Genomic DNA, 24,004 nt, shown 5'->3' with positions numbered 1-24,004 from the left:
TCATCAGTGCACACCAATAGTGGGTGTAGAACTCTATATCAAGATATGCTCTCACACACGCACTCCACACACACACACACACACACACATATAAGAGCATATATTCACACACAACCCTTTGTACTGTGTTTTTGTCAAACCTCCGGAGATGCAAGGCAGAGTCAACCATAATGAAGCCTAGCACTAAGGGAAATAGCAAATAGAAAGAATCAGTACAGCATGGATAGGGAAAATGCACCACTAAAGATAGGAAGAATAAGCACAAATGTTTCTCCCACAAGGGTACCCCAACTATACATAGCTAACTTAATGATAAGACCCTAAAACACATGGCAAAGTGATACACATACCACACAGCCACTAAACAAATCTGATGGTAAGATGGATGTTCTCAAGTGGCATTACGGAGATGGGCTTATCCAAGAGGAGATCTAATGTCTTTCAAAGAAAGGAAAACACCTTATTATGTAACAATTCCCATACAGAATGAAAGTGAGGTATATTATAATGGGTGTCTTGAAGAGTTTCAATATTTCAGAAGCCAAAGGCTAATCATAAAGCATGAAACAGCGCAATCAAAAAATGTCAGAAAATGTAATGTAAGAGATACAACACCTTTTTGATATGCATGCAATTGGATAGCTCATATGCCCACTGACATGTTATTCAAGTTTGTTTTAAGCTACTCCATTAAATCACATCACTCTTACAATTAAAACTACTCTTCAAGCATTTTTTTTGCTTACGAGGATCATATGGAATATCTAGCCATCTTATGCACTGCTAGTCTTCCTTAAACCAATGAACTTTGTTGTAGGGTGCCTATAGTTCTGCATTTCAGGGGTGTGCTCAGGTATTTCAAAAGGATAAAGTAACTATATATAGATTATAATTTGCTAGATGAGGGTGAACAGTGATTTATCTGAATTTGAGGCTATTATAAAGAAGGGAGAAGTTTCTTATGTCCAGTTTTTCTATACTCCTAAAATCAACAGGAAAATGAGACTGCTTGTATGATCAAGGTTATGCCCTACAGAAGGACAAAATCTAGTCTTCCTCTTTGATTCTCTCACTGAGAGCACTAGCAGCTGTCACTTTTTCTGGTACAAAATCTGTTTTGAAGGGGAAACAACCTTATTTAGATTCAGCAACTTAATAAGGGAAGCAAACATAGAACTTAAAGATTTTGCGCAGAATACGCATTCAAACAGTAGCATGACTGAAATGGAACACGTACAATATTACAAGAAAGCTCTAGCGCACAACCAATTTACAATGCTTTCAAAAAGATCTCATTACATGCCATATAGTAACAGTAGAGGATCATTTTCTGATTCAAAACAAACAGACTGTACAACTCTACAACCTTTATAGCTTGTTTGTACAACCCTTATTGGCCTTGACCTCTATGCATGCAAGAGAAGATCCATGTAATAACAGTTTCTTGCCAGACTTGACACTTGTTCCATGCATCATTTGACAGCTGCAATGCTTTTCCTCGTAATCAATGAACATTTCATTTTCTTGCACAGTTTCTAATCATCGCCCTGAAATTCTCCAACTGGGGAGAGGTCTCAGACCACTTTTAAACACAATGTTCACTAGGAATGCTGCTTAAGTGAGATTTTTTTTTAAATGGTTTCTACTTTGCTCATTCCTGTATGAAGGTCCATGGAACCGAGGACGCCTGGTATTGCTTGAAATTGGAGAATAGTCAAGCATACAACCTAGCTTAGCAAGTATTTAGGTTTAACATAGCTTGCATACAAAAGCATAAAAGGTTTAAGGCTCTAGGCCAGCCCTTGGGGGCCAACCTATGAGCCTTTGGTTTGTGGGCTAGCCATAGGCCACATCTACGAGAGGCATATAAGGGGCTAAGGCCTAGTTGGCCTTAAAAAGGTGCCAGACAGCCAGTCAGGGATAATAAACAGCAGTCAGCCACCAGCTTTGACAGGCGTATCAGACGTGTGAAGGCGGCTTGCATTAAATGACAATTTTCTGCAGTCATGAGCATTTACAGCAAGCCGACAGAAGTTCTATTGCACTGACTAGCAGCCTGAATCCATAATAAGCAGCCCCTCAGCCCATAGCATAAATCATCTCATTCTTCATTCTATTCAGCAGTAGGAAAGTGCAGGAATATGTGTGCTTGAGACTTCTCTCTTGTGTATACCTTTTTCTCAGCCAAATCACCCCAGTGCCACAGTCCCAAGGCTTGCTTCAGCATTCAGCCTTCAGTAGTGCATCTCCCTCATCAGATCTGGGTATGCATAAGGCTCTCCAAAGTGGCTTCAAAGTTGTCTTCAACCTGTTTGATGGTTCAGCAGATGTTGTCTACATCGTCCTTGTGTTTGGCATTCCTCCGTCAATCATTCTCAGTAAAGTTTTGTCTACATCGTCCTTGTGTTTGGCATTCCTCCATCAATCATTCTCAGTAAAGTGTCTATATTGTAACAAAACTTCTCCAAAAGTTATGAAGCAAATATTCTTGCTTGCACGAGAGGGCCCTTCATTGGGTAGATTGGGACCCAATCTGGTATCGTCTCTGCATTGTGAATAAAGAGAAAAGTGGATTGCTTCCTGCTCACTAACATAAAGGTATAAAGAAGGCCTTGCATGCGTTACACACGATCATACCAGTTGCATGTTACACAATGAAACCCTAAAAGCATTTTTCGGACTTTTGATCATGTGAAAGAGGCTTTCCAGGTTGCTGCACACTTGTACGTGTGTGTGTGTGTGTGTGTGTGTGTGTGTGTGTGTGTGTGTGAAAAAGTACTTGTGAGACTTGTATGTGTGTGTATGTGAAAGTACACACACACACAGTATTTGAGTACCAATGAAGACTTCGGGCAAGGAACTTTGAAGACTTCACGGATGGTGTGGACAGCGAGGATCTCTCACGCCAAGGCGGAGAGATCAAGACAATAGCCTTGGAACCTTACGCAAGGCAAAAGGATCTCAAGAGCAGAAACTAGTAAACTTAGTGGTTGGGAACCACAGAGGCCTACTGCTTAATTTGTATTCATTACATCTACTTGGATAATTAAGTGCAGACTGCTGAGGAATCCTACGCTCCTGTAATAATCCCCCCCCCCCCCCCCCCCCGCGGCGGCCTGCGGCCTGCGGAAAAGATCCTTGTATTAGTTACCGAGAAAAACAACCAAAATGGCTAAGTACAAACCCGTCCCCATATGGGAAACAAGAGTCAAGATGAACAAAAGGGGAGGATGCACTTCTCCTCTGGCTGGCCTCTCGAAGGCTATCTCATACAATGGGGGGGGGGGGGGGGGGGGGGGGGGGGGGGGAGAAACAACCACATTGGTGGTCTATAATGCCAAGTGGGCTCGCCACCACTATCTGGAAGAAAGGGACCGTGCCACCAGATCATCAGGAAGGGCCTCCTGACGCTTCCTCCTGCAGTCTGACCGCCCTAAAGCTATCCCCACTGATCTCGGAGGGTATGAATGATATCGAGCCAGATGCTCCAAATACACTCTCTTGGCAGGATGGGGGTGCCTTTGATGGCTTCGTTCCATTGAGCTCTCAATATATGCCACGCAACTATATTGCTACAAATCTCCCATCTCTAGGTAGAACCTAGAATCCAGCAACCTGTAGGAGGAATTGGAACTCGCACCGTAGAAATACAATGGTGAGAGACCTGAAGGGCTAGCCCCCTAGCTTCCTCCTCATAAGGCATGATGATCGTGGCCTCAATGGCCCAGGCAGCTGTGCCCCACGTAACAATACAGGCGGAGGCCCGATCCATCGTGAAAATGCGTAGGATCCTCTACCAAACCTGCTAAGCCTTCGGGCAATCCCAAAGACAATTGACGCTGAGACACTTGGGAATGGCCACACCTTTGACATAATACTGGTCTACCCCCCATGGCCAACCAAGTGGCAATTGCTAAGCTGCTATGTGCAAACTGCCACATGAAAAGAGTGATCTTCCACGGCCGAAGACTATCCCACAGCCTCTTCCAGAAATCTCAGAGAGTGTGCGACGGGAGGCCCTAGGACTACCAATGTGCTATTGCTACTAAAGTGCCCTCCAACATCTGAATCTTGCGGCCCAGTGCCGTGCAGTGTAAGCAAAAAGAAGGGGTGCCAAGCATCTCCTCACTATCCGTTGATCCTGCCATGTCCACTCTCCTAAGTCCCATTGGAGACTCGTGAGAAGTTAGCCCTCCAAAATCCATAACCACCAAAGTCTCTTTGTGGCCACCTTCGCTGGTGGAGGGTCGATGTACCACTCATGTGCATGAAAACCCATCACCCTCACCCTCTGCAAGGAGCATCCCTTTAAGTCCTCTAAGGGGGTACCTGCTCTCTCCAATTTACCATGAAGCCCAATAGAGAAGGTGAGTAAGGTAAAGCTCTCGTCCGTGCCATGCATGTGTGAGGACTTGCAAAAACTTTTCCGTGATTCCTAGCGTGATCATGATTAGAGATATAACACTGAAAGTAAGATGCTTAGAGCAGAAAGTTGTGTTGTTGCATTGAGACACAAGGCCTTGTTATACAGGACCTTAATAGGAACAAATCAGGAGGCACATCCTTGATGAAAGGATGTGTTTCTTGAATGAATAGTTGTGTTCTTTGGAGGTAGAGATGTGTCCTTTGATCAATAGATGTGTCTCTTTGGAGGCGGCAATGGTCATCTCTACCGGCTCCGAGAATCGATGAATAAAGTGGCGGACGGAGCTCGCCGTTTGCCTCCAATCCAAATCGGGCGCTGCGGGAATGCTTAGGAGCGGTGGAGGCAAGGGGGATTGCGCCCTCAAAAGAAGAAGACAGGGCAAGGGGGACTACTGCGAGAAGCGTCGAAGGTGAGGAGGCAAAGGGGGGAGGAGAGGAAAGGAGGGGGAGGGGGGGAGCGGCTCTGAGTGATCGACCAGAGAGGGAGGGTGCTCGCCGAGGGCTCAGTGGGGCCAGCTGACCTCATTGGAATATGAGAACCTGAGAAGGAATCTCGGCAAGGTAATGGCCACCAGACTAGAGGAGCTGGAGGTGGGATCGTGGGAGGGAGGCATCGCCGACAAGTGGGTGCTACGATAAATGCTCGAAACGGTTCTCTAACGATATTGAATCCTCCTGTACTCTGCCAACCTAGCATGTACGGCGGCGCTCAGCTTTGGAAGTCGGTTAGCAGCCTTGGCACGGGCCAACAGTCTGCCACTCTCCGGCAGCAGAGTCGTTTGCGGTTGGGTCCTCGTTCTCAGCTGCCTGATGACCTATCTCTATCCCTATGCCGTGATGATGATCTGAGCTGGAGGGGGGGGGGGGACCACTAGGAGCGGTCTCCTAGACTAGCGCCGAGGACAAGCTCTGGCGAGGTGTCCCATCTCCCTGCAAACGAAGCATTGTCCAGGGAGGCCAGAGTAACTCCACTCTTTGCAAGATGGGGTCTCCCCGGAGGCAAGCAGTGGGCACTATCTCCGGCGAGGCAATACAGATGCAAAGGGATAGAATCACAGCCGCACGTGCAAGGGACGAAGCAACAGTGGGGGGGGGGGGGGGGATCCATCACTTTCCCAATGGCTCCACCAATCACTAAGAGAAGAGGAAGGTATTTCTTCCTAAGGCCCGGGAAGCAGACTATCATGCAAAAGCCTGAAATGCCAGCCAGTGGGTCGGATGCGGAGTTGAAGCCGTGCTGCCACCTCACAAAGAAGGCTTGGGCCATACGCAATGGGATGGGGCTCAGCTGCACGACTCTATCTGACGCCGCTCTAGCGAGTCAAACTCAACCTGGTAGCCACGCCCCAAAGTATGAATGTCTATAATCTTTGTAGGCACTCCAAGGAGGCTAGCCTGTAGAAGATCTCTTAGTTGTCCGTGCGCTACTAACAATCTTGCACACCAAAGTGGAGGCCTCTACAGATGTAACTATCGTAGTGAAGAGATGGAGGTCCTCTTCTAAGAAGGATAGGCAAGGAACGGCGGTCTTGGACTAGAATGATGTAACTATTTGGTCCTCCAAGCTCCTTTCACATGATAGAACTCATGCCCGGACACATGAAGAGGATGGACACATGGAAACAGGGTCTCTAATGCTGGCTTTGGAAAAAAGCATTAGTCTTGGTCAAAAAGCAGGAAAAAGCAAAAGTCAAACTTTGTTGACTAAAAAGTTGAAGGCACCGTTGGAAAGAGGACATCAAATTGGATCAAAAAGCTAAAAGCCGCTTTTTCAAAAAGCTGCTCCAGGGCCAAAAAGCAAGGCCCTGAAGATTGTAAAAGCACAAATCAAGAACTTTGACTATTATTAATATTCAATAAAACAAAAGCAAAAAGGCAAAGCAAAAGCAAGAAAATGAAACAAAAGCAAGAGGCAAAGCAAAAAGCAAGGCAAGGCAAAGGCATGACCCCCCCCCCCCCCCCCCCAAAAGTATATAAGAAGCTTGTACCCTCATGGTGGTAGATAGAGAAGTACTCTTGGAGATTCTTGAAGAAGACTTGTGGTGGGCATCATTAACTTCATCTTCCTCTCTATCTCCAAGCAACACCCATCTCCACCTATGTGCCACCCTACAGCGCTCAGCCGCCACCCAGTGAAGAAGCACCGCCACCCTAGAGCCAATGTTTATGCTGCCTGTTTTTTCGCCAATATGTGCTCCTCCTCCATCGCCTGTTTGCTGCCCCCTACCACCCCCAACAGCACCACCTAAACCACGTGTCAGCCGCCTTCCTTTGGAGGGCTGCCACCCGTTGAAGAAACAACGCCTCCTCTCTTTTTGGTGAAAGAACCTTGGACAGCCATGCATCTCTCAACATCTCATCCTCAAGTTTCTTGTGAGATTTTTGTAAGTAACAAAGACGTGATTCAGATATTGGATATTGGTACTAGCCCGGTGTAAGACTCTTGTGGGTCATCCTCGTGGTGAGCTCGGCATCAGTTATATTGTGCATCGACATCGACCTCAGCCCGACCTCGACATCGGCACTTTGTTTGATATTGTATTCATATGTTGTATTGGTCCTGGCTTGGAAAAAGCCCGTGGATTGTTCCTGAAATAAATTCCTGAAGGGGGGGGCGGGGCCTATTCCCCGCTCAGCGTGGTATACTGTGTGAAACCCCTATTCCCATCTCTCTCCCCCCCTTCTCTCTCTCTATCTTTATCTCTCATACTCGTCGTTGCATCTGTCATTGCACACTCCATTGGGCTTACAATGGTATCAAAGCAACGATTTCTGTTGAAGAAATCTTTTTTGGGGTGACAAAACCATGTCGAGAGTTGAGGGAGACCAAGAGCCTCAAGAAGGGAACAACTACGAAGCCAATCCAAAGCATCAAGGAGGTATCCAAGGCCGCCTATCTATCTCGACCATGACATCAACAGAGTATCGAGACTTTCTAAAGAGTTCCTGGCTTGGAGAGCAAAGAAGGAACAAGACTACAGAAAAGCTAAGATGTTCGAAGACTTTATCAAAGACCAAGCCACTGAAGCTAAAGGTGTGAAAGCCGCCAAAGCATATTTATGAGGTAAAGGGGTTACCATTGGAGAAGAACCCAAAGCCACCCGATCCATCACTCATGGACGACAGAGAGAAGTTACCCTTAGACCCGCTCTATCTGATGTAGCTTCCTCAGGCAAAGCAAGAGAGAAGAAGGCAAAGAAGCCTTCGACCGGCAAAGTGGATTTTAAGCCAGGAGAGAAAAGCGTGAAGTTTGATACCTTTTATGGAAAGCAGGACACCCAGAAAGCCGTATCCTTCATCAAACAATTTAACGCCACCTTTGGAGGGGATGACTTCTCCGAAAAGTCCAAACTCTGCATGGTCCGTATGCACTTAAAAGATGCTACCTTGAATTGGTGGCTAAAAGTGGTTCAAGATGAGAGGGTTTCTTATGATGCAAACCCATTTATGTGTGACCAAGGATTTGAGACCAAAGGTAATGGAAGAATGCCATGCCCCACCTTATATGGGACATAAAGGTATCATGACAACTCAGGCTTTGGTGTGTTATTTCTTTTAGCCTAGCATGAGAAGGAATATTGAGCAATATGTTCAAGAATGTTTGGTTTGTCGAAAGGTCAAGTTTGATCGACAAAAACCCGCCGGATTGTACAACCTTTGCCAATTCCCAATATTCCATGGGAAAGTATTGCTATGGACTTCATCTTTGGGTTGCCAAAGTCAAGATTTGGGAATGATGGAATATGCAACCTATATGCGCAGGGTATACAAGAATGCAATGCAGATCTATCTAGCTCCAACCAGTACCAAAATGGGGGTGTAATATGTGATACATAGGCGATGGCGAGGCAAAAATACCTCAGAGCATGATCTCCGGTGTGAGTCTAAGTGAGCTAGCCGCTCTTGGATATGGTGCTGATGTCAAGCCCGTATCTCTGTGATCTCCCTCTGATGTAGTCTCTGGGAGTCTGGTAGCCTAGTGCTCTTGGTCAATGTATTAACGTCTACTAGAGGCCGAACTCGACCTATGAGACAAATCAATGCACAACTGTCAATGTCTTCTCGATGTCCAGAAAAAAAAGGACAAAATGAACATGAAATAAAGTATGAAAGTATTGAGCTAGGGGGGGGGGGGGGGTGTGATGGATGGAGCACTACTGCTAGAGGCTTAGTATGCAACCTATATGTGTAGGGTATACAAGAATGCAATGCAGATTTGTCTAGCTCCAAGCAGTACCATAATGGGGGTGTAATATGTGATACATAGGCGATGGCGAGGCAAAAATACCTCGGAGCATGATCTCCAGGCTACCAGACTCCCAGACTACATCAGAGGGAGATCGCAGAGATACGGACTCGACATCAGCACCATATCCAGGAGCGGCTAGCTCACTTACACTCACACCCGGTGCTCTCAGTCTCCGTCTGGATCGGAGGTCCGCAGCGCCCTAAAGTGTAACCCCCTCTTGTGTCAGGGTAGGCACTGGGATAGATCTCTGGAAGAAATCAGTCAGCTGGAGCTGTCGACCACCTCTCCTTGTGGTATGAGTCCATATCAGTGTCTCTCTCTGGCGCTGTGTCTCTAACAAGAACTGGCCAAATCTGCGCTGGTCTGTGGACTCCATGATCTGGCAGAGTGAGGGATGTCCCACTAAAGATGGTGGTGTATCTCTCTCTAATGACACTATATGCTCTGCATCTGCATACATAATGTTCCTCACTCTCAACCTCCTCCTAGCATAGTCTGCATATCCTCTCTACTCTGGGGATCCGTGCTGCCCTACCTGCCTCAATCTCAAGCTAGTGTGACGACACTCTGAGCTGGCCAATCGCCACTCGGGCACTGAGAGGCATGTACACATCCATGTATCCAGGTCTCTATATGAATCCATCTGCTGAGATACGCATAAACTGATCTCTATAGGATAATAGCATCTTCAGCAGTAGAGGCTGACTGGGTGTAATCCAAGTCTCTTGAGTTTATCGCTGCCATAATGAAGGGAATGGGTGTTAGGGTTAGGGTTTACAGAAGGTACAAACAGGCGTGGAAACCAAGAGCAGAGAGAACACGACTTCAGTCTATTGCTTGAATGATAAAAAAGTGAAGTACAATAGCCACATGATAGTGACCCTAAAGATAAGTGTTCACATGTCCGGCCATAAATGTGCCGGGTGGACCAAAACACTTATAAACTGCATATAAGTGAAACTGAGCTAAACTGGGAGAAAAAACCTCCACTAACTGAAGTAAAAAGTGCCCCAGTAATCTACTGATGATCACTAGCACTCCTCTGGGTGCATACACAGCATAAAACCCAACAAACCCCCCTGGAGTGATATGTGATCACTGTACATCATCCACCAAAAGGAAACAAATTCAAAGCACTGCGGAATGCTTCAAATTTCGGACGTGGTAATGCCTTGGTGAAGATGTCTGCCACATTCTGATCTGTAGGACAGTAGATCAGACTGATATCCCCTGCCTGGAGTCTCTCCCGAACAAAATGATACTGAATCTCAATGTGTTTCGTGCGAGCATGAAACACAGGATTCCTGGCCACAGCAATGGCACTCTGACTATCAGTATAGATAGGTGTAGGCTCCTCCACTGAAATATCCATATCAGTCATGAGACGACGCAGCCAAACACACTCAACAGTAGTAGTGTAGGCTGCTCTGTACTCTGCCTCACAAGACGAAGTGGCCACTGTGGTCTGTTTCTTGCTTAGCCAAGAGATGCATGAAGAGCCAAGGAAGAAACAATTTCCACTAGTGGAATGTCTGGTATCAAAATCACCAGCCCAATCTGAATCACTGTAAGCGTGTAACTGCATGTCACCCCCCTCAGGATAAAGCAATCCAAGAGACAAGGTACCCTGCAAATAACGGAATACACGCTTCACAGCTTGCCAATGTGACAACCGTGGGCTGTGCACGAATCTGCTCAACTGAGAGACTGCATACTGAATATCTGGCCTTGTATTACACAAGTAAATGAGGCACCCAACAGCCTGAGCATATGTAGTGGCATCAAAGGAAACACTGTCATCTTGTAGTGACAGTTTCATCCCAGGCTCCATAGGAGTACTAATAGGCTTGCAATCCTGAAATTTAAACTTCTCCAGAAGTTTAGCAACATAACGTGATTGCAACAACCCAATGCCTCTGTTATCCTGCACAAACTGTATGCCCAAATAGTAATGTACAAGGCCCAAGTCAGACATGTCAAATGTCTGTTGCAGTATCTTCTTAAAAGCTGCAATTTTGTCATCATTTGATCCCATGAGCAAGAGATCATCCACATAAAGACTGATGACCAGCAGATCTGTCTCTTCTTTCTTTACATACAGAGTGGCTTCTGATGGACTGTTCACAAATCCCTGAGTGAGTAGAAAAGCATCTATTTTTGCATACCAAGCTCGTGGAGCTTGTTTCAAACCATACAAGGCCTTTTTCAGCCTGCAAACTTTCCCCTCATGACCATGTTCTGCAAATCCCATGGGCTGAAATACATAAACTTCCTCCTCGAGGTCCCCATGTAGAAATGCAGTCTTTATGTCCAACTGGTGAACAACCCAACCACGATGTGCAGCCAATGCAATGACACACCTAAGTGTCGACATACGGGATGTAGGAGCAAATGTCTCCTCATAATCAATGCCCTTTTTCTGTGCATAGCCCTTTGCAACTAGACGGGCTTTGTACCTGTCAATGGATCCATCTACATGTCTTTTCAACTTATAGACCCATTTAGTACCAATTGCTTTCTTGCCTTTGGGCAGATCAACCAAATCCCATGTTTGATTCTTTTTAATAGAATCAAGCTCATCCTGCATGGCTTTGTTCCAATGCACATTATCTCGTGCATCCACAAATGAATCAGGCTCATCATCATCCTATAAACTGGCTGCCATAACCAGATTCAAATCCATGATGTGTGCATGCTCATTGGTCCTTGTCTCCCTACGAGTACGACCAGCAAGAGGACCCTCTAAATGGCTGTCCTGTAATGTCCTCAAATACCATCTAGGTATGTGTCTGACCTGTGGTGCCTGCTGCCCCATATTTGGTTCAGCTTCTGGCTCATTTGGCTGCTGAATTTCTGCACCACCTACATCATTTGCTGGCTGTCCTATACCCTCATGAGTTGGATCACCAACTGTGGAATGAAACTCCATGGGTAGTAGACCTTCAAACACATCATTTTCAGCCTGATTTGCCTCATAACCAGCCATGGATATTTCTGATTTTTCATCAAAAATCACATCCCGACTAGTGAATATCTTCCTGGATACTGGGTCATATAACCTGTAGCCCTTGCTCTCACGGCTATACCCAACAAAAATGCATTTTGTGGCTTTATCATCCAGCTTCCTCCTCAACTCTTTGGGTATGTGTGCATATGCAAGACACCCAAAGATACGAAAATGCGATATAGAAGGCTTGCGGCCATGCCAAGCCTCAAAAGGAGTAATAGAAACCAATGCCTTTGTGGGACATCGATTCAAAATATGACAAGCACACATTACTGCTTCCACCCAAAAGATATGTGGTAGCCTTTTTGCCTTTAGCATACATCTGGCCATCTCCATGAGTGACCGATTCTTCCTTTCTGCAACCCCATTCTACTGTGGAGTGTAAGGAGTAGTATACTGATGTTTTATACCTCTACTCCCAAGAAAGGAATTCAGCATATGTGACATATATTCCCCCCCTCGGTCAGAACGGAGAGTCTTCACCTTGCATCCTGACTCTGTCTCAGCAAGTGCTACAAAGGCCAAAAATGCATCATATACCTGTGATTTCTGTGTCAAAGGATAGACCCAGCATATACGAGAGAAGTCATCAATAAATGTTGCAAAATAAAAGCAACCACCTAATGACTTCGTCTGCATGGGACTACAAAGATCACTGTGTATAAGTTGCAACTTTGCAGTTGCTCTTAGAGCCTGATCACGTGGGAAGGAAAACCTGTGCATTTTTCCCAAAATACATCCTTCACAAATGTGATCAGGAGGCTTCTCCATGAGAGGTAGATCTGTAAACATGTTATGTCGCTGCATAAGCATAAGACTACCAAAATTTACATGCCCCATGCGAGCATGCCATAACTCCGCATCAACCATAGCTGGAGTAAGAGTGAATGCATGATAAGCAGACTGATCCACTGGCTGAAATGCATCCAACTGATAAAGTCCATGACATAATGTACCAGTAAGCATCAAGGTCAAGGCATTAGCTTTGTCTCTGACCATGCATTTATCATCATCAAAGTGGACTTGCATTCCACAATGTGCTAAAGAAGAAATGGACAACAAATTCTTCTTTATCCCTGGTACATATAAGGCATCTGTAAGGCGGAGAATGGAGCCATCAATGGCTGTGAGCTGAATCTCCCCAATGCCACGAACTGGATATGAAGCATTATTGGCACACTGAACAGTTTTGCCAACAAGGGCAGGGCCAACATGACTAAACAAATCCCTGCGAGATGTGATATGCTTTGAGGCACCACTATCAAAATACCAAGTACATGCATGCTCTGTCAAACTGAGTGCCTGTGAAGACCAAGAGGCATCATAGCTGCATGTATAAAAACAGTAATCCCTGTCCTCAACAAAAGAAGCAGTCTCTGGAGGAGCTTTAGAAGCATCATTAACAGACATCCCAGCTTCCTTTGCCTTCTCTTTGGCAATCCTCTTCCTACATTCAGTGATGTAGTGACCTGGCTTCTTACAGTAATGACATTTGCCCTTCTTCTTGGGCTGTCCATCACTTTTCTTGGTATCCTGTGAAGAACCACCATCACCTGAGTTTTGATTTGCACTCTTTGGCTGAGTTTTTCCTTTCCCCTTTTGACCTGTAGTAAATGCTTGTTCAGCATTTGTGTTCATATTCATATTCTTCCTCATTTGCTCCTCTTGTAGTAAGAGAGCAACAAGTTCCTGATACTTGAGGGGTTCAACAGCATTCCTCATGCTGAGGTTCAAAGAGGTATGAAAAGCCAAGTAAGATCTTGGCAAAGAGTGCAAGATGGTGGACACAAGCTGTGTCTCAGGAATAATCTCATCCACATTGATGAGTTGCTCTCTCAAATCCTGCAGCTTGTTTAAGTGCCTAGACATATCATCTCCTTCATTCATTTTCTGATTTTCCAGCTCTCTTTTCAAAAATGAGATCCTAGCCTCATTACGAGCAGCATACATCTGCTCCAAAGTCACCCATGCATTCTGTGAAGAGCCAGCTGAACGAATATGAGGTATAATGGACCTCCGAACTGACAATGCAATGAGTGACAAAGCTTGTGCATCCCTGGCATCCCATGTCTTTTGAGCATTTGTTCTTTGAACAGGCAATGGCTGTCCTGGAGCCTGTACCTGTTGTCCTTGTCCACGAGCACCCCCTTGGGGAGGAGTCTCTAGACCCAATGGACCTGGACGTGGTTCATCACCACTAACAAAATCCCAAAGACCTTTTGCCACAAGCACATTTTTCAGCATAAAACTCCACAAGGAGTAGTTCGTGCCATCCAATTTGTCTTCCTTAGACAAATATGTGAATACATCACTTTGCTGTTGATTTGCCATTATGCTTTATGCACAATGTTGTACCTGTTTACCGAAAAACCCAATAGCAGAAACCCTGATAATAACTGTACTTCACTGAATACAGTTCACCCAAATATGCCTGCACTCTCAATCCTCTGAATGTGCAGCTCAATGCACCAATGACTGAGTAGAGCAGCAAATGGCGTACACAGTGCCAAAATGCCCCAAAAATGCCCAAATTTGCTGCACCCAAACTGTGCAAAAAACCTGTATTGTTCTTTGCTAGAAAATCTGCCTGTTGTGCCTGTATATTTTCACAGAGAAAATAAAAATGCCCAAAAACTGAATTTTAATGCTTACCACTGAATAACTGATTAGCTTGTGGTATTCCTGCAGGTACAGTTGACTTCAATGTACAGATGACTGTACCGCGCAGGACTGATGAAGGCTGCAGGCAGAATCGTGGAAGTACTGTGCAGGTACCGTGGTCGTCTATTGAAAGTACGGAAGCTGCACAGTGTCGAGTTGAAGGCAGCGCTTACTGTACTGAAGCAAAACCACGTTTGTTGCAGCACACGACTAAGTACACAGGGCGACTAGCGTTGAGGCGACCACAAACAAATGCTGACAGCTGCGAACAGTCACAGCTGGCTGCAGGCGACGACTTGCAGGCTGCGCACAGGTGTACGGACTAAAGGCGGCGCAGTCTAGTAGTTGTAGACGACGCCTGTTGTTGCAGTACCCGACTGAAGGCGACCAGGTACGGGCAGCAGGCGCACAGGTGTAGCTGAAGGCGCACAGGTGATGGTGGCTGCGCTTGACTGTACGGGCAGGTACAATAACTGAAGGCGATGCAGGCGGCGCAGACTGAATGTACGGGCAGCTAGCACACGTGTAGCTGAAGGCGGCGCAGACTGGATGTACGGATGCTGTACGGGCAGTGCACGGCAGAGCTTCAATGCTCTGATACCAAATGAAGGGAATGGGTGTTAGGGTTAGGGTTTACAGAAGGTACAAACAAGCGTGGAAACCAAGAGCAGAGAGAACACAACTTCAGTCTATTGCTTGAATGATAAAAAAGTGAAGTACAATAGCCACATGATAGTGACCCTAAAGATAAGTGTTCACATGTCCGGCCATAAATGTGCCGGGTGGACCAAAACACTTATAAACTGCATATAAGTGAAACTGAGCTAAACTGGGGGAAAAAAACCTCCACTAACTGAAGTAAAAAGTGCCCCAGTAATCTATTGATGATCACTAGCACTCCTCTGGGTGCATACATAGCATAAAACCCAACACATAAATCCTGCCGAAGGACTCTGTTCCTCTCACTGTGAGAGAGCTGGATGTGTGGTGCATGAATACCATATTGGAAAGGTGGCAGGCGATCTATGTCGACACCATGCTAAGTGAGCCACTATATCATCTGTGAATACCATGATCTCCTATCTCCACTCTCTGCGAGCTGCTTGGACGCCTCAAAAGCTCTATGTGAGAGTCGATCTGATGGCATATTTTTGATCCTCTATATGAAGCAGATCGTCTGGAAGAGGGCCTCTACTAGCATAGGAGGTGCAGCAAACTCCGTCCGGACAATGTCATGTGGGACGGAGGGTTTGCTGCGGATCATCCGTGAGAGCATGAGAATCTGAGGCCTATCTATCTGAGACCATGTGGAGGTGGCGAGCCCAGGTGCCCATACTGCTGCAGCATACATCAAAGCAAGGGTGACTAGTGTGTCAAACAACCACCCCTTCGTGCGGGGCTCCTGGAAGTGTGCCTGGTGACACTGTCTCTCTAGCATGGCCAGAGCTGCATACCCTCGTGTGAGTCTATCCCTGGCTGCCTGTGCCATAGTAAATCTTCCTGGCGGAGTCGTAAATGTAATCCCCAGGTACACATATGAGTCTACCACCTTACCTATCCTCCTGCTAGTGTGAAGATGGCCTGTCATCCAACCAGCCCTGAGGTGTGGAAAATCATGGCCTTGGTTTTCCCAAGGTTCACTGTAAGCCCCCTCTGCGTGCAGAAGTCATCTAGTGCATGGAGATGGTGCTGTAGTCCCATCCGCGACTTAGAGACCAGAATAATATCATCTACATATAGCATAATGTGGACTGTGGTACCTGAGATGTCTACCCCGTCCCCACTACCGTGACCAATGAAGTCAGCCACCTCATCAATGTATAGCCCAAATAGTGTAGGAGAGAGTGGGCATCCTTGCTTCACACCTATGGTGCTAGCAATAACATCAGATAGCCCCCCGGGGCATCGTATGCGCCCGAGGACCTACTCATATAAAGCATAGATGCCCCAAATCATCTCTGATGGGATCCCCAATGACTATAGGCGCTGGAAGAGTCTCTCTCGTGGCAGCGTGTCAAATGCTTTGCGGAAATCCACAAAGCAGCAGTATAATCTCCTCTCCTGCGCCCTAGCCTGGTCAATCAGACATATCACAGTGAATATATGGTCAATAGTGGAGAAAGCTCGCCACACCAGTCCAATGTACATACATGATGAGAAAGCACGGGTGGACCAATTGGGTGGCCAAATGGTGACATCCCCCCCGGCTTCTAAACAATTGTCCGCAACTGAAAAGCATTCAAATATGTCTGAATCACATGCGGACAATCTCTGAAGAACTCTTCATCTACCCATTTAGCATCAATGGGAAGATAGTTCTTAAACTTCACAAGGTAACGCCTCACAACTTTGCCTACAGCAAGCTTGCGTGCCTTGTGATACACAATCTGCTCAGGCTGCAAGATCTCCTAAAGCTCATTCACTTCTGGTGGATCCTCAATGACTGTCTCACTGGGCTCTGGCCCTACATACTTGCGAAGGAGACTCACATGAAAAGCATTGTGTATGTGCCAATGACTAGGTAATGCCAATCTGAAAGCCACTTCATTGATCTTCTCAATCACTCGAAAAGGCCCATAGTACCTGGTTGCAAGCTTAGGATATGCACTCTCTTTGCCATGCCTCTTTGCAAGTCTTGCTTTCTCAAATTTCAGCAATACCCAATCATTCTCTTTAACATCCAATTGCCTTCTTTGCTTGTCGGCACCCTTTTTATGCTCGTCTTGTGACCTTGCAATGCCTGTCCGCACCTGAGCAAAAGCAATATCCAAGTCTCTTACATACTCATCAGCTGCAAATATCTCATCCTTTGTGGGAAGGATGGGTGGCAAAACCACCTTACCATAAACAATCTCAAATGGGGCCTTTCCCGTAGATGCATGCACCGTGTTGTTGTATGCAGATTCCACAAGCGATAAGTAGTTCTCCCAAGAAGACTTCTGATCCGCCACATAACATTTCCAGAGATTCAACACGGGTGAATTTGTAGCCTCACTTTGTCCATCCGTTTGAGGGTGATAAGCTGATGAGAAGTCCAATTTGGTGCCCATATTATCAAATAAGGCCCGCCAAAAGAGACTTAGAGTCCTGGGATCTCTATCCCCCACAATGGACTTCGGCATTCCATGATACTTGAACACTTGTGCAAGATATATTTTAACCATATGCTTAGCTTTGATGGTCTTTTTGACCGGCAAGAAATGAGCTTGCTTGCTAAACCTGTCCACGATTGTCCAAATTGCATCATTACCATGTTGGGTCCGTGGCAAGTCCATAATTGTCATGTGCACAGTGTGTATCTACAGTGTGCTACACGCACGCAAGACTAGTTTCGAGGCTTGGGGAAGCTTGGAACTAGGCAGGCTGATTGACGAGCTGAGTTAGAGAAATACTAACGGGCGGGCACCCAAGTATGGACGGGCGGGCGCCCAAGTGTGGATGCCCGATGACCGGCCAAGAGCCTATAAAAGGGTGGCCAAGGTTAGTTATTGGGATATAGAGAGTCTCGCGAGTTTGTGAGAGCTTTATGGTCTTGGAGCCTGGATCTAGTGCAGACGTGCACCTGCTTTACGCAGTCGAGGCCGGCAGCGATCTCGAGGCCCGCGAGGGCAGCTTCGTGGCGGTATGGGACGTCGCGAGGAGGAGATTGGTCGGTTTGTCATCCTAGTTAGCTCAGCTCGTGGCTCGGTGGGGACAGCCAAGTCTGTGGGCTTGCCCACGGCTGTCATGGTTGGGAGATGAGTCAGGCCTACACCCCCTTGTTTGTTTATTCGTTTGTTTGCAGGATTCGAGTCTCGAACCAAGAACGATCACGAGGGGATCCGTGGGGATTTGACAGTGGTATCAGAGCATACCTCGTGAACGAGCAAGTCGGTAGGTAGAGAAGATGAGGTCGAAGAAAGGTATGTGTTAAAAAGCTTGCTGTTTTTTCTGTGCATACTGCTGTTTTCAAAATAGTATGTGTTTTTTCTTCATCAAAGAAACCCATGTTGATGGAGGTGGTAGTCTACGTAGGGTCGTTTGCTTTGCAAAGAAGAGGAGAGACTCGTTTCTGCAGTCGCATAAACGTAGAGAGAGAAAGCAAGAAAAAAGCAAGTTTGCTTTTCGTTGAACGATTGAGAGAGAGCGTTTGTGAGAAGGAGGCGTTGGCAGCTTTGTGCGCTGGCGAGTGTTGCAGGCGATGGGCTACCGGCGACTACAGCGCCTAAGGCTTGAAGGCGCCTAAGGACAGGCGCCTAGGCCATGTAGCCAGGCAGGCCTGGCCCACGTGGGCGCCTAGGCCAGGCGAGCAGGCGCCCAGGCCAGGCCGGCAGGCGCCCAGGGCCACGCTGCCATGATGCCCAGGCCCACACAGGCTGGCGCAGGCGCAGGAGGGCAGGTTGGCGTAAAAGCAGCCGACGGCAGGCACTCGGACGCCGGCCGGAAACCATACGGCAGCGCCGGTTGACGTCAGCAGACAGCAGCACGCCGGCAGGAGGAGAAAAAAAAAAGGAGGGAAAGCACACGTTTTTTTTGGGCTTTTGCTTTTTTGAGTTTAATTTTTATTTTTTTTAAAGTTTAAAAGACCCCTCCTCCAAGGTGTTTTTTTTAATATATATATCCATATATATATATATATATCCATATATATATATATATATATATATATAACACAAAAGCAAAGCAAAAGCTAAGCCTAGCTTTTGGAGATTTTTAGCTTTTGGGACTATCTTTATAAACCCCTTAAGTGGGCTCTTGCCACACATCTCTTAAGTTTTCAAGCTCTCAAGCTATCAAGTTCCCTTGCACTTTCCTTGTGCAAAGATCGAATTTTCTCTCCACTTACCCTCTTCACGATGTCGACCCAAGAATCGGAGTTGGAGCCCCTTGTGGAACGCGAAGGCTTGCTGGCTACGGAAGGTACCGATGCCGATCTTTTTGATGATTTTGTGTCAAAATCAGATTTCCAAGAGTTCAAAGTAGCTCTCGAAGCTTCTTCGACGGAACGTCAGGCACAAATCGCAGCCCAGATGCAAGCTTTGTAGAACTCCATCGCTCTATTGACCACTACCCTCTCTACTTTCTCGGGTATGGATACCTTGGCTTCAGCTTTAGGCCCCAACATTACTCCGGAACCGTTCGGGGGCGAGCAAAAGCAGCGCACCAAGGAGATCATGGACAAGTGGCTACATAAGTGGCAAGTTCACTTTCAGTTTCATCCATATGATGATGGAAAGAAGATCCAGTTAGCAGCAGGTTTCCTGTCCGGCAAACCTTTGCTTTGGTGGAAGGAACTCAACCCTAAGCCAACGACTTGGGCACAATTCGAAGACGTCTTCAAGAAAGTATTCCTCAAGAAAGAGGATAATTATGATGTTGTTGCCCGGTTGCACTTATGAGGTCTACCTCCAGAAGTTTCGTGACTTGCAGATGGAAGCTACAAAGATGGATCCCACTACTCTTTTGGGGTTTTTCGTAGCTGGTTTACCAAACTCGTACCGTTTACAGGTTAAAAATAACAAATGTAAAACATTGGACGAGGCCATTCATTCAGCTTGTATCTATGATGATACAATGGTCTCTTCCAAGTCGAAACCCGTTACCGAGCAGGGGAACAAGCATATAAGAAAGTTCTCCGCACCTATGGCTAACACGACTGAAGGAAAGTCTTCGAACCAACCTTCGAAGAATTCAAGTTCGACACCAGCGAAGAAGAAACGACTCCTTAGGGCTTTAAAGCTCAAGAAGGAAGGACGTTGTTTTATCTGCAAAGAAAAAGGACACATGCGTAACGAGTGCCCAAAGCAAAAGGGTACAAAGACAAACGCAAGACCCAAGCCAAAGGCACCTAATCAGTTGTCTTTGACAGGTACATCAATTACTGTACTTTCTCGCCCTACTACTTGTTCTGATTGTCTGTTCAATTCTAAAGTATTTGGCTTGCATGATCTTCTCCGAGTTTATGGAGAAGTGAATGGCCATAAAATTCACATTCTTTTAGACCCTGGCAGTTTACACAACTACAAGGCAAGTTTGGGATCGCAAGGTGGAGATGCTTCCAATCCAGATTCAGGACTACAAAGACACTCTAAAATGCTATGTTATGCATCAAGAAAATGTAGACTTGTTAGTAGGGATTGAGTGGTTTAAGACTCTTGAAGTCCGGATAGATTGGTCTAGTCATATTTTTTCTTTTCAGCATAAGGACACCCAGTATAGTATTTTAGGTGATTGTATTCATCAAGGACCTCTTGTAAATACAATTGATTTTGGAAATATAATGGATTCTTCTTTGTATACCGCTTTCCATTGTGTATTGATTCCACTTTCTTCCTTTCTCATCCCTTCCATGGATGTAAATGAATTAAGTGTGTTTGAAAGCAAAGAATTACAGAAGATACTTGATTCGTTTCAAGACGTATTTGCTAAGGAACTGCCATCGGGTTTACCACCTGAACGGGCAGTAGATCATCGTATTGACTTGATCCCTGGTGCTCATCCTGTCAGTATTCCACCTTACAGGATGAGCCAAGCTGAGGAAGATGAGTTGGCTAGACAACTCGAAGATTATTTGAGGATGGGCCAGATCCGGGATGGAACCTTCCTCTTTATTCATCTTTTACACACACACCCCAAAAAAAAAAAAAAGAGAAAAGAAGAAGAGGTCCAATCACCATTGCTCATATTAGGAGTAGGTTTGCCACTCAGGAATAACTTAAATACTTGTAGGACATTGAGACTGCGGTCATAACCTGTGGTGTGCAAGCACACTTGCCTTTGCATAGCACTATCTACTACTTAGTCTCACTTTGACTAGTCTTTACTCACCTCTTTTAGCACTCTTTAAAACTCTAATCAGCCTTTCACTTGTATGCTCACGTGTGAAATTGTCATTGCTGGTTTTTTTTCAATAAAAGGCTTTACTTGTATCTGTTGGGGTAAAGGCCCCAAGTATGTACAAGTGTGTACATGTGTATAAGTGTATGCCCATTATTTGGTCCGTTTCACATTCACTTATTAATAAGTGTGGAGTGCACTCCAAGTCATATGTATGGAGTGCACTCCAAGTCATTGTAAAGGTCACTCTTCTTATAAAGGGGTTGTGGTGTGCCCCTAACTACAACAAGCCAACTATTCACACCCACCAAACATTGGTGTGCTCTCTCTCCCTCTCTCTCTCTCTTACTCTCCCTCTCTGTGTATGTCTCTCCCATGAAACCCTAAAGCCGCAGGTCCTCCTTGCTCCTTCAACTGGTATCAGAGCCTGGTTCTCTTGCTTAGGGTTTTGGCTGCGGTGCTCTTCTGTTCTCCTCTCATCTCCCTCGACCTTGGGGACTACTTTTGTCGCGAAGAACTCCAATTCTGTAGCGAAGAAAGCTTGGGGACGACTTCTGTCGCGAAGAACTTCAACTCTGTCGCGAAGAACTGCAAGAGCTTGGTCGCCGGTGCTCCCCTCCCTCTTCTCCTCTGCTGGTCGCCCCCCTTTCTGCTGGTCGCCTCACTTTTGCAGCTGGCCGCCTTCCTTTTGCTGGTCGCCCTGCTGTTGCAGCCAAGAAGGCTGCCCAGGCAGCTCAAGGGGGCTGCCCAGGCTGCCCACGCAGCCCACAGGGCTGCCCAGCCAGCCCACGCAGCCAGCCAACGGGGCTGCCCAGCCAGCCAGCCACCCAGCCCACGTGGCTGCCCAGCAGGCCCACGGGCTCCTGGAGTGCCTCCCTTTATCAGATCTGCAGACACACAGCCAGCAAATTTCAAGAGGTACTTTGCTTCATTTTCTGGGGCTTTTTCTTGTTTTCCATGCAATTGTGCAGATTACGCAGGTAATGGTGGAAAACAATTGGGGCTTTTGTCAATTAAAGCCAATTTGCAGACATTGAAGCCGAAATTTTGGGGCTTTTCATGTATTGGCACCGGACAGTCACAATTGCAGGCATTAAGGTGTTAATTGAAGCATTATTGCATCAATTGAGTCCAATTTTGGGTAATTGACCGTCAATCGAAGCTCATTGCAGTGGCAATTTGGGGCTTCTCATGTAATTGGACAATTGGTGATGCATATGTCTTGTGGTAACACTGTCCATGCATATTTGACAATTTTGGGTCAATTTTGACCAAGTTTGACTGTCAAAATTTGGGGCTTTTGGCAAATGTATGTGGCTGCACTGTTTATGACAGTTTTGGGAGATGTATTTTATGTCATTGTGTCAGTTTGATCATTGACAGTGGGAGTATTCCGCAGTGGGAGATATACCTTGGGAGAACATTTGGGTGCAGTGTTTTGCACAGATTCCGCAGTGGGAGATATACCTTGGGAGAACATTTGGGTGCAGTGTTTTGCACAGATTCCGCAGTGGGAGATATACCTTGGGAGAACATTTGGGTGCAGTGTTTTGCACAGATTCCGCAGTGGGAGATATACCTTGGGAGAACATTTGGGTGCAGTGTTTGCACAGGGTTGAGCACTTTGTGTGCATTTGGGTGTAGTGTTTGCACAGGTTTGTAGAGAGTCAAGTATTGACTTTGGTTGTACTTTGCTATGGCAACCACAGGTGAAAGTTCTTCTTTGCTTCACATCAAGAAGCTTGAAGGCTCTCATAATTATGACATTTGGCAAACTCAGTGCTACAATGTGTTGCTCCAGAAGAAGCAGCACAAGCCTATCAAAGAAAAGGGTGTAATGCCTGCTTCTCTTACTGCTGAAGAGTGGGAAGATGTGGATGAGCTTGCGAGATCCACTATCATGTTGTCTGTGTCAGACTCATTACTTTTCAGCATTCGTGAAGAGAAGACTGCTTGGGGAATGTGGCAGAGATTGCAGGACTTGTATGCCCAACAAAGTGCCTCAAGCAAAGTGTATTGGTTGAAGAAACTCATAGGCCTTCAGATGAAGGAAGGGGCTTCTATGACAGCCCATCTCAATGAGTTTAATGGTATTGTCAGCCAGGTTATAAATCAAAAGTTGGCAATGGACGATGAGTTCAAAGCCACCTTTTTGTTATGCACTTTGCCAGAGAGTTGGGACACATTCAGGACAGCCACTAGCAATTCGCATGCTATGCTGTCATATGCAGATGTTGAGGGTGCTCTTCTTCAAGAAGAGATGAACAGGAAAAACAACTCTGTTGGAAAGTCCAATGCAATGAATGCACGTGGGAGATCCCAGCAAAGGGGGAAAAGCCAAGAAAGGGGAAGGAGCAAGTCTCGCTCCAAAAAGGACTTGGAATGCCATTATTGTGGCAAGAAGGGACACTTCAAAAAGCAATGCTACAAGTGGAAAAATGATCAAAAGGAAAAGGGAAAAGGCAAAGACAAGGATGAAGCAAGTGAAGCCAAAGGGTAAAAGTGGAGTCAAGATTGAAGAAGTCAATGTGTCACATGCAGGTGACAGTGTGGATGAAGTCCTATTTACGTCTTCACTTGATGCCCATTCACTTCTTACAGGTGGTCATGGTATGCACTCATGGATCATTGATTCAGGTGCCTCCTTTCATGTCACAGGTTGCAGAGACTTGTTTGTCAGGTACACTGCTGGCAATGAAGGAGTTGTTTATTTGGGTGATAACCATGCATGCAAGATACTTGGCAGAGGTGATGTGAGGCTTGTATTTTCAGATGGCTCACAGCTTATGCTCCATGATGTCAGGCATGTGCCTGAGATCAAGAAGAATCTGCTTTCTACTGGACAG

The 24,004-nt window shown here is 46.1% G+C and overlaps 1 protein-coding gene across 1 annotated transcript in view; it reads right to left on the bottom strand.

Moving 5' to 3' along the window:
* Positions 1-484: 484 nt before the first annotated feature.
* NF-YC10 (nuclear factor Y, subunit C10) overlaps positions 485-24,004 on the bottom strand; it is a 117,525-nt gene continuing 94,005 nt past the window's right edge. Inside the window, exon 4 of the mRNA XM_086821632.1 lies at positions 485-1,112. Coding sequence (XP_086677758.1) covers positions 1,048-1,112 — 65 coding nt within the window. The 3' untranslated portion in view covers positions 485-1,047. The remainder of the gene's footprint in view (positions 1,113-24,004) is intronic.

The sequence above is a fragment of the Cibotium barometz genome, chromosome 27 (genome assembly GCF_041138505.1).
Source record: "Cibotium barometz isolate CiBa-2024 chromosome 27, ASM4113850v1, whole genome shotgun sequence".
NCBI classification, from domain to species: domain Eukaryota; kingdom Viridiplantae; phylum Streptophyta; class Polypodiopsida; order Cyatheales; family Cibotiaceae; genus Cibotium; species Cibotium barometz.
The sequence above is the reverse complement of the archived record's forward strand: the minus strand, read 5'-3'. Positions and strand labels throughout refer to the sequence as shown.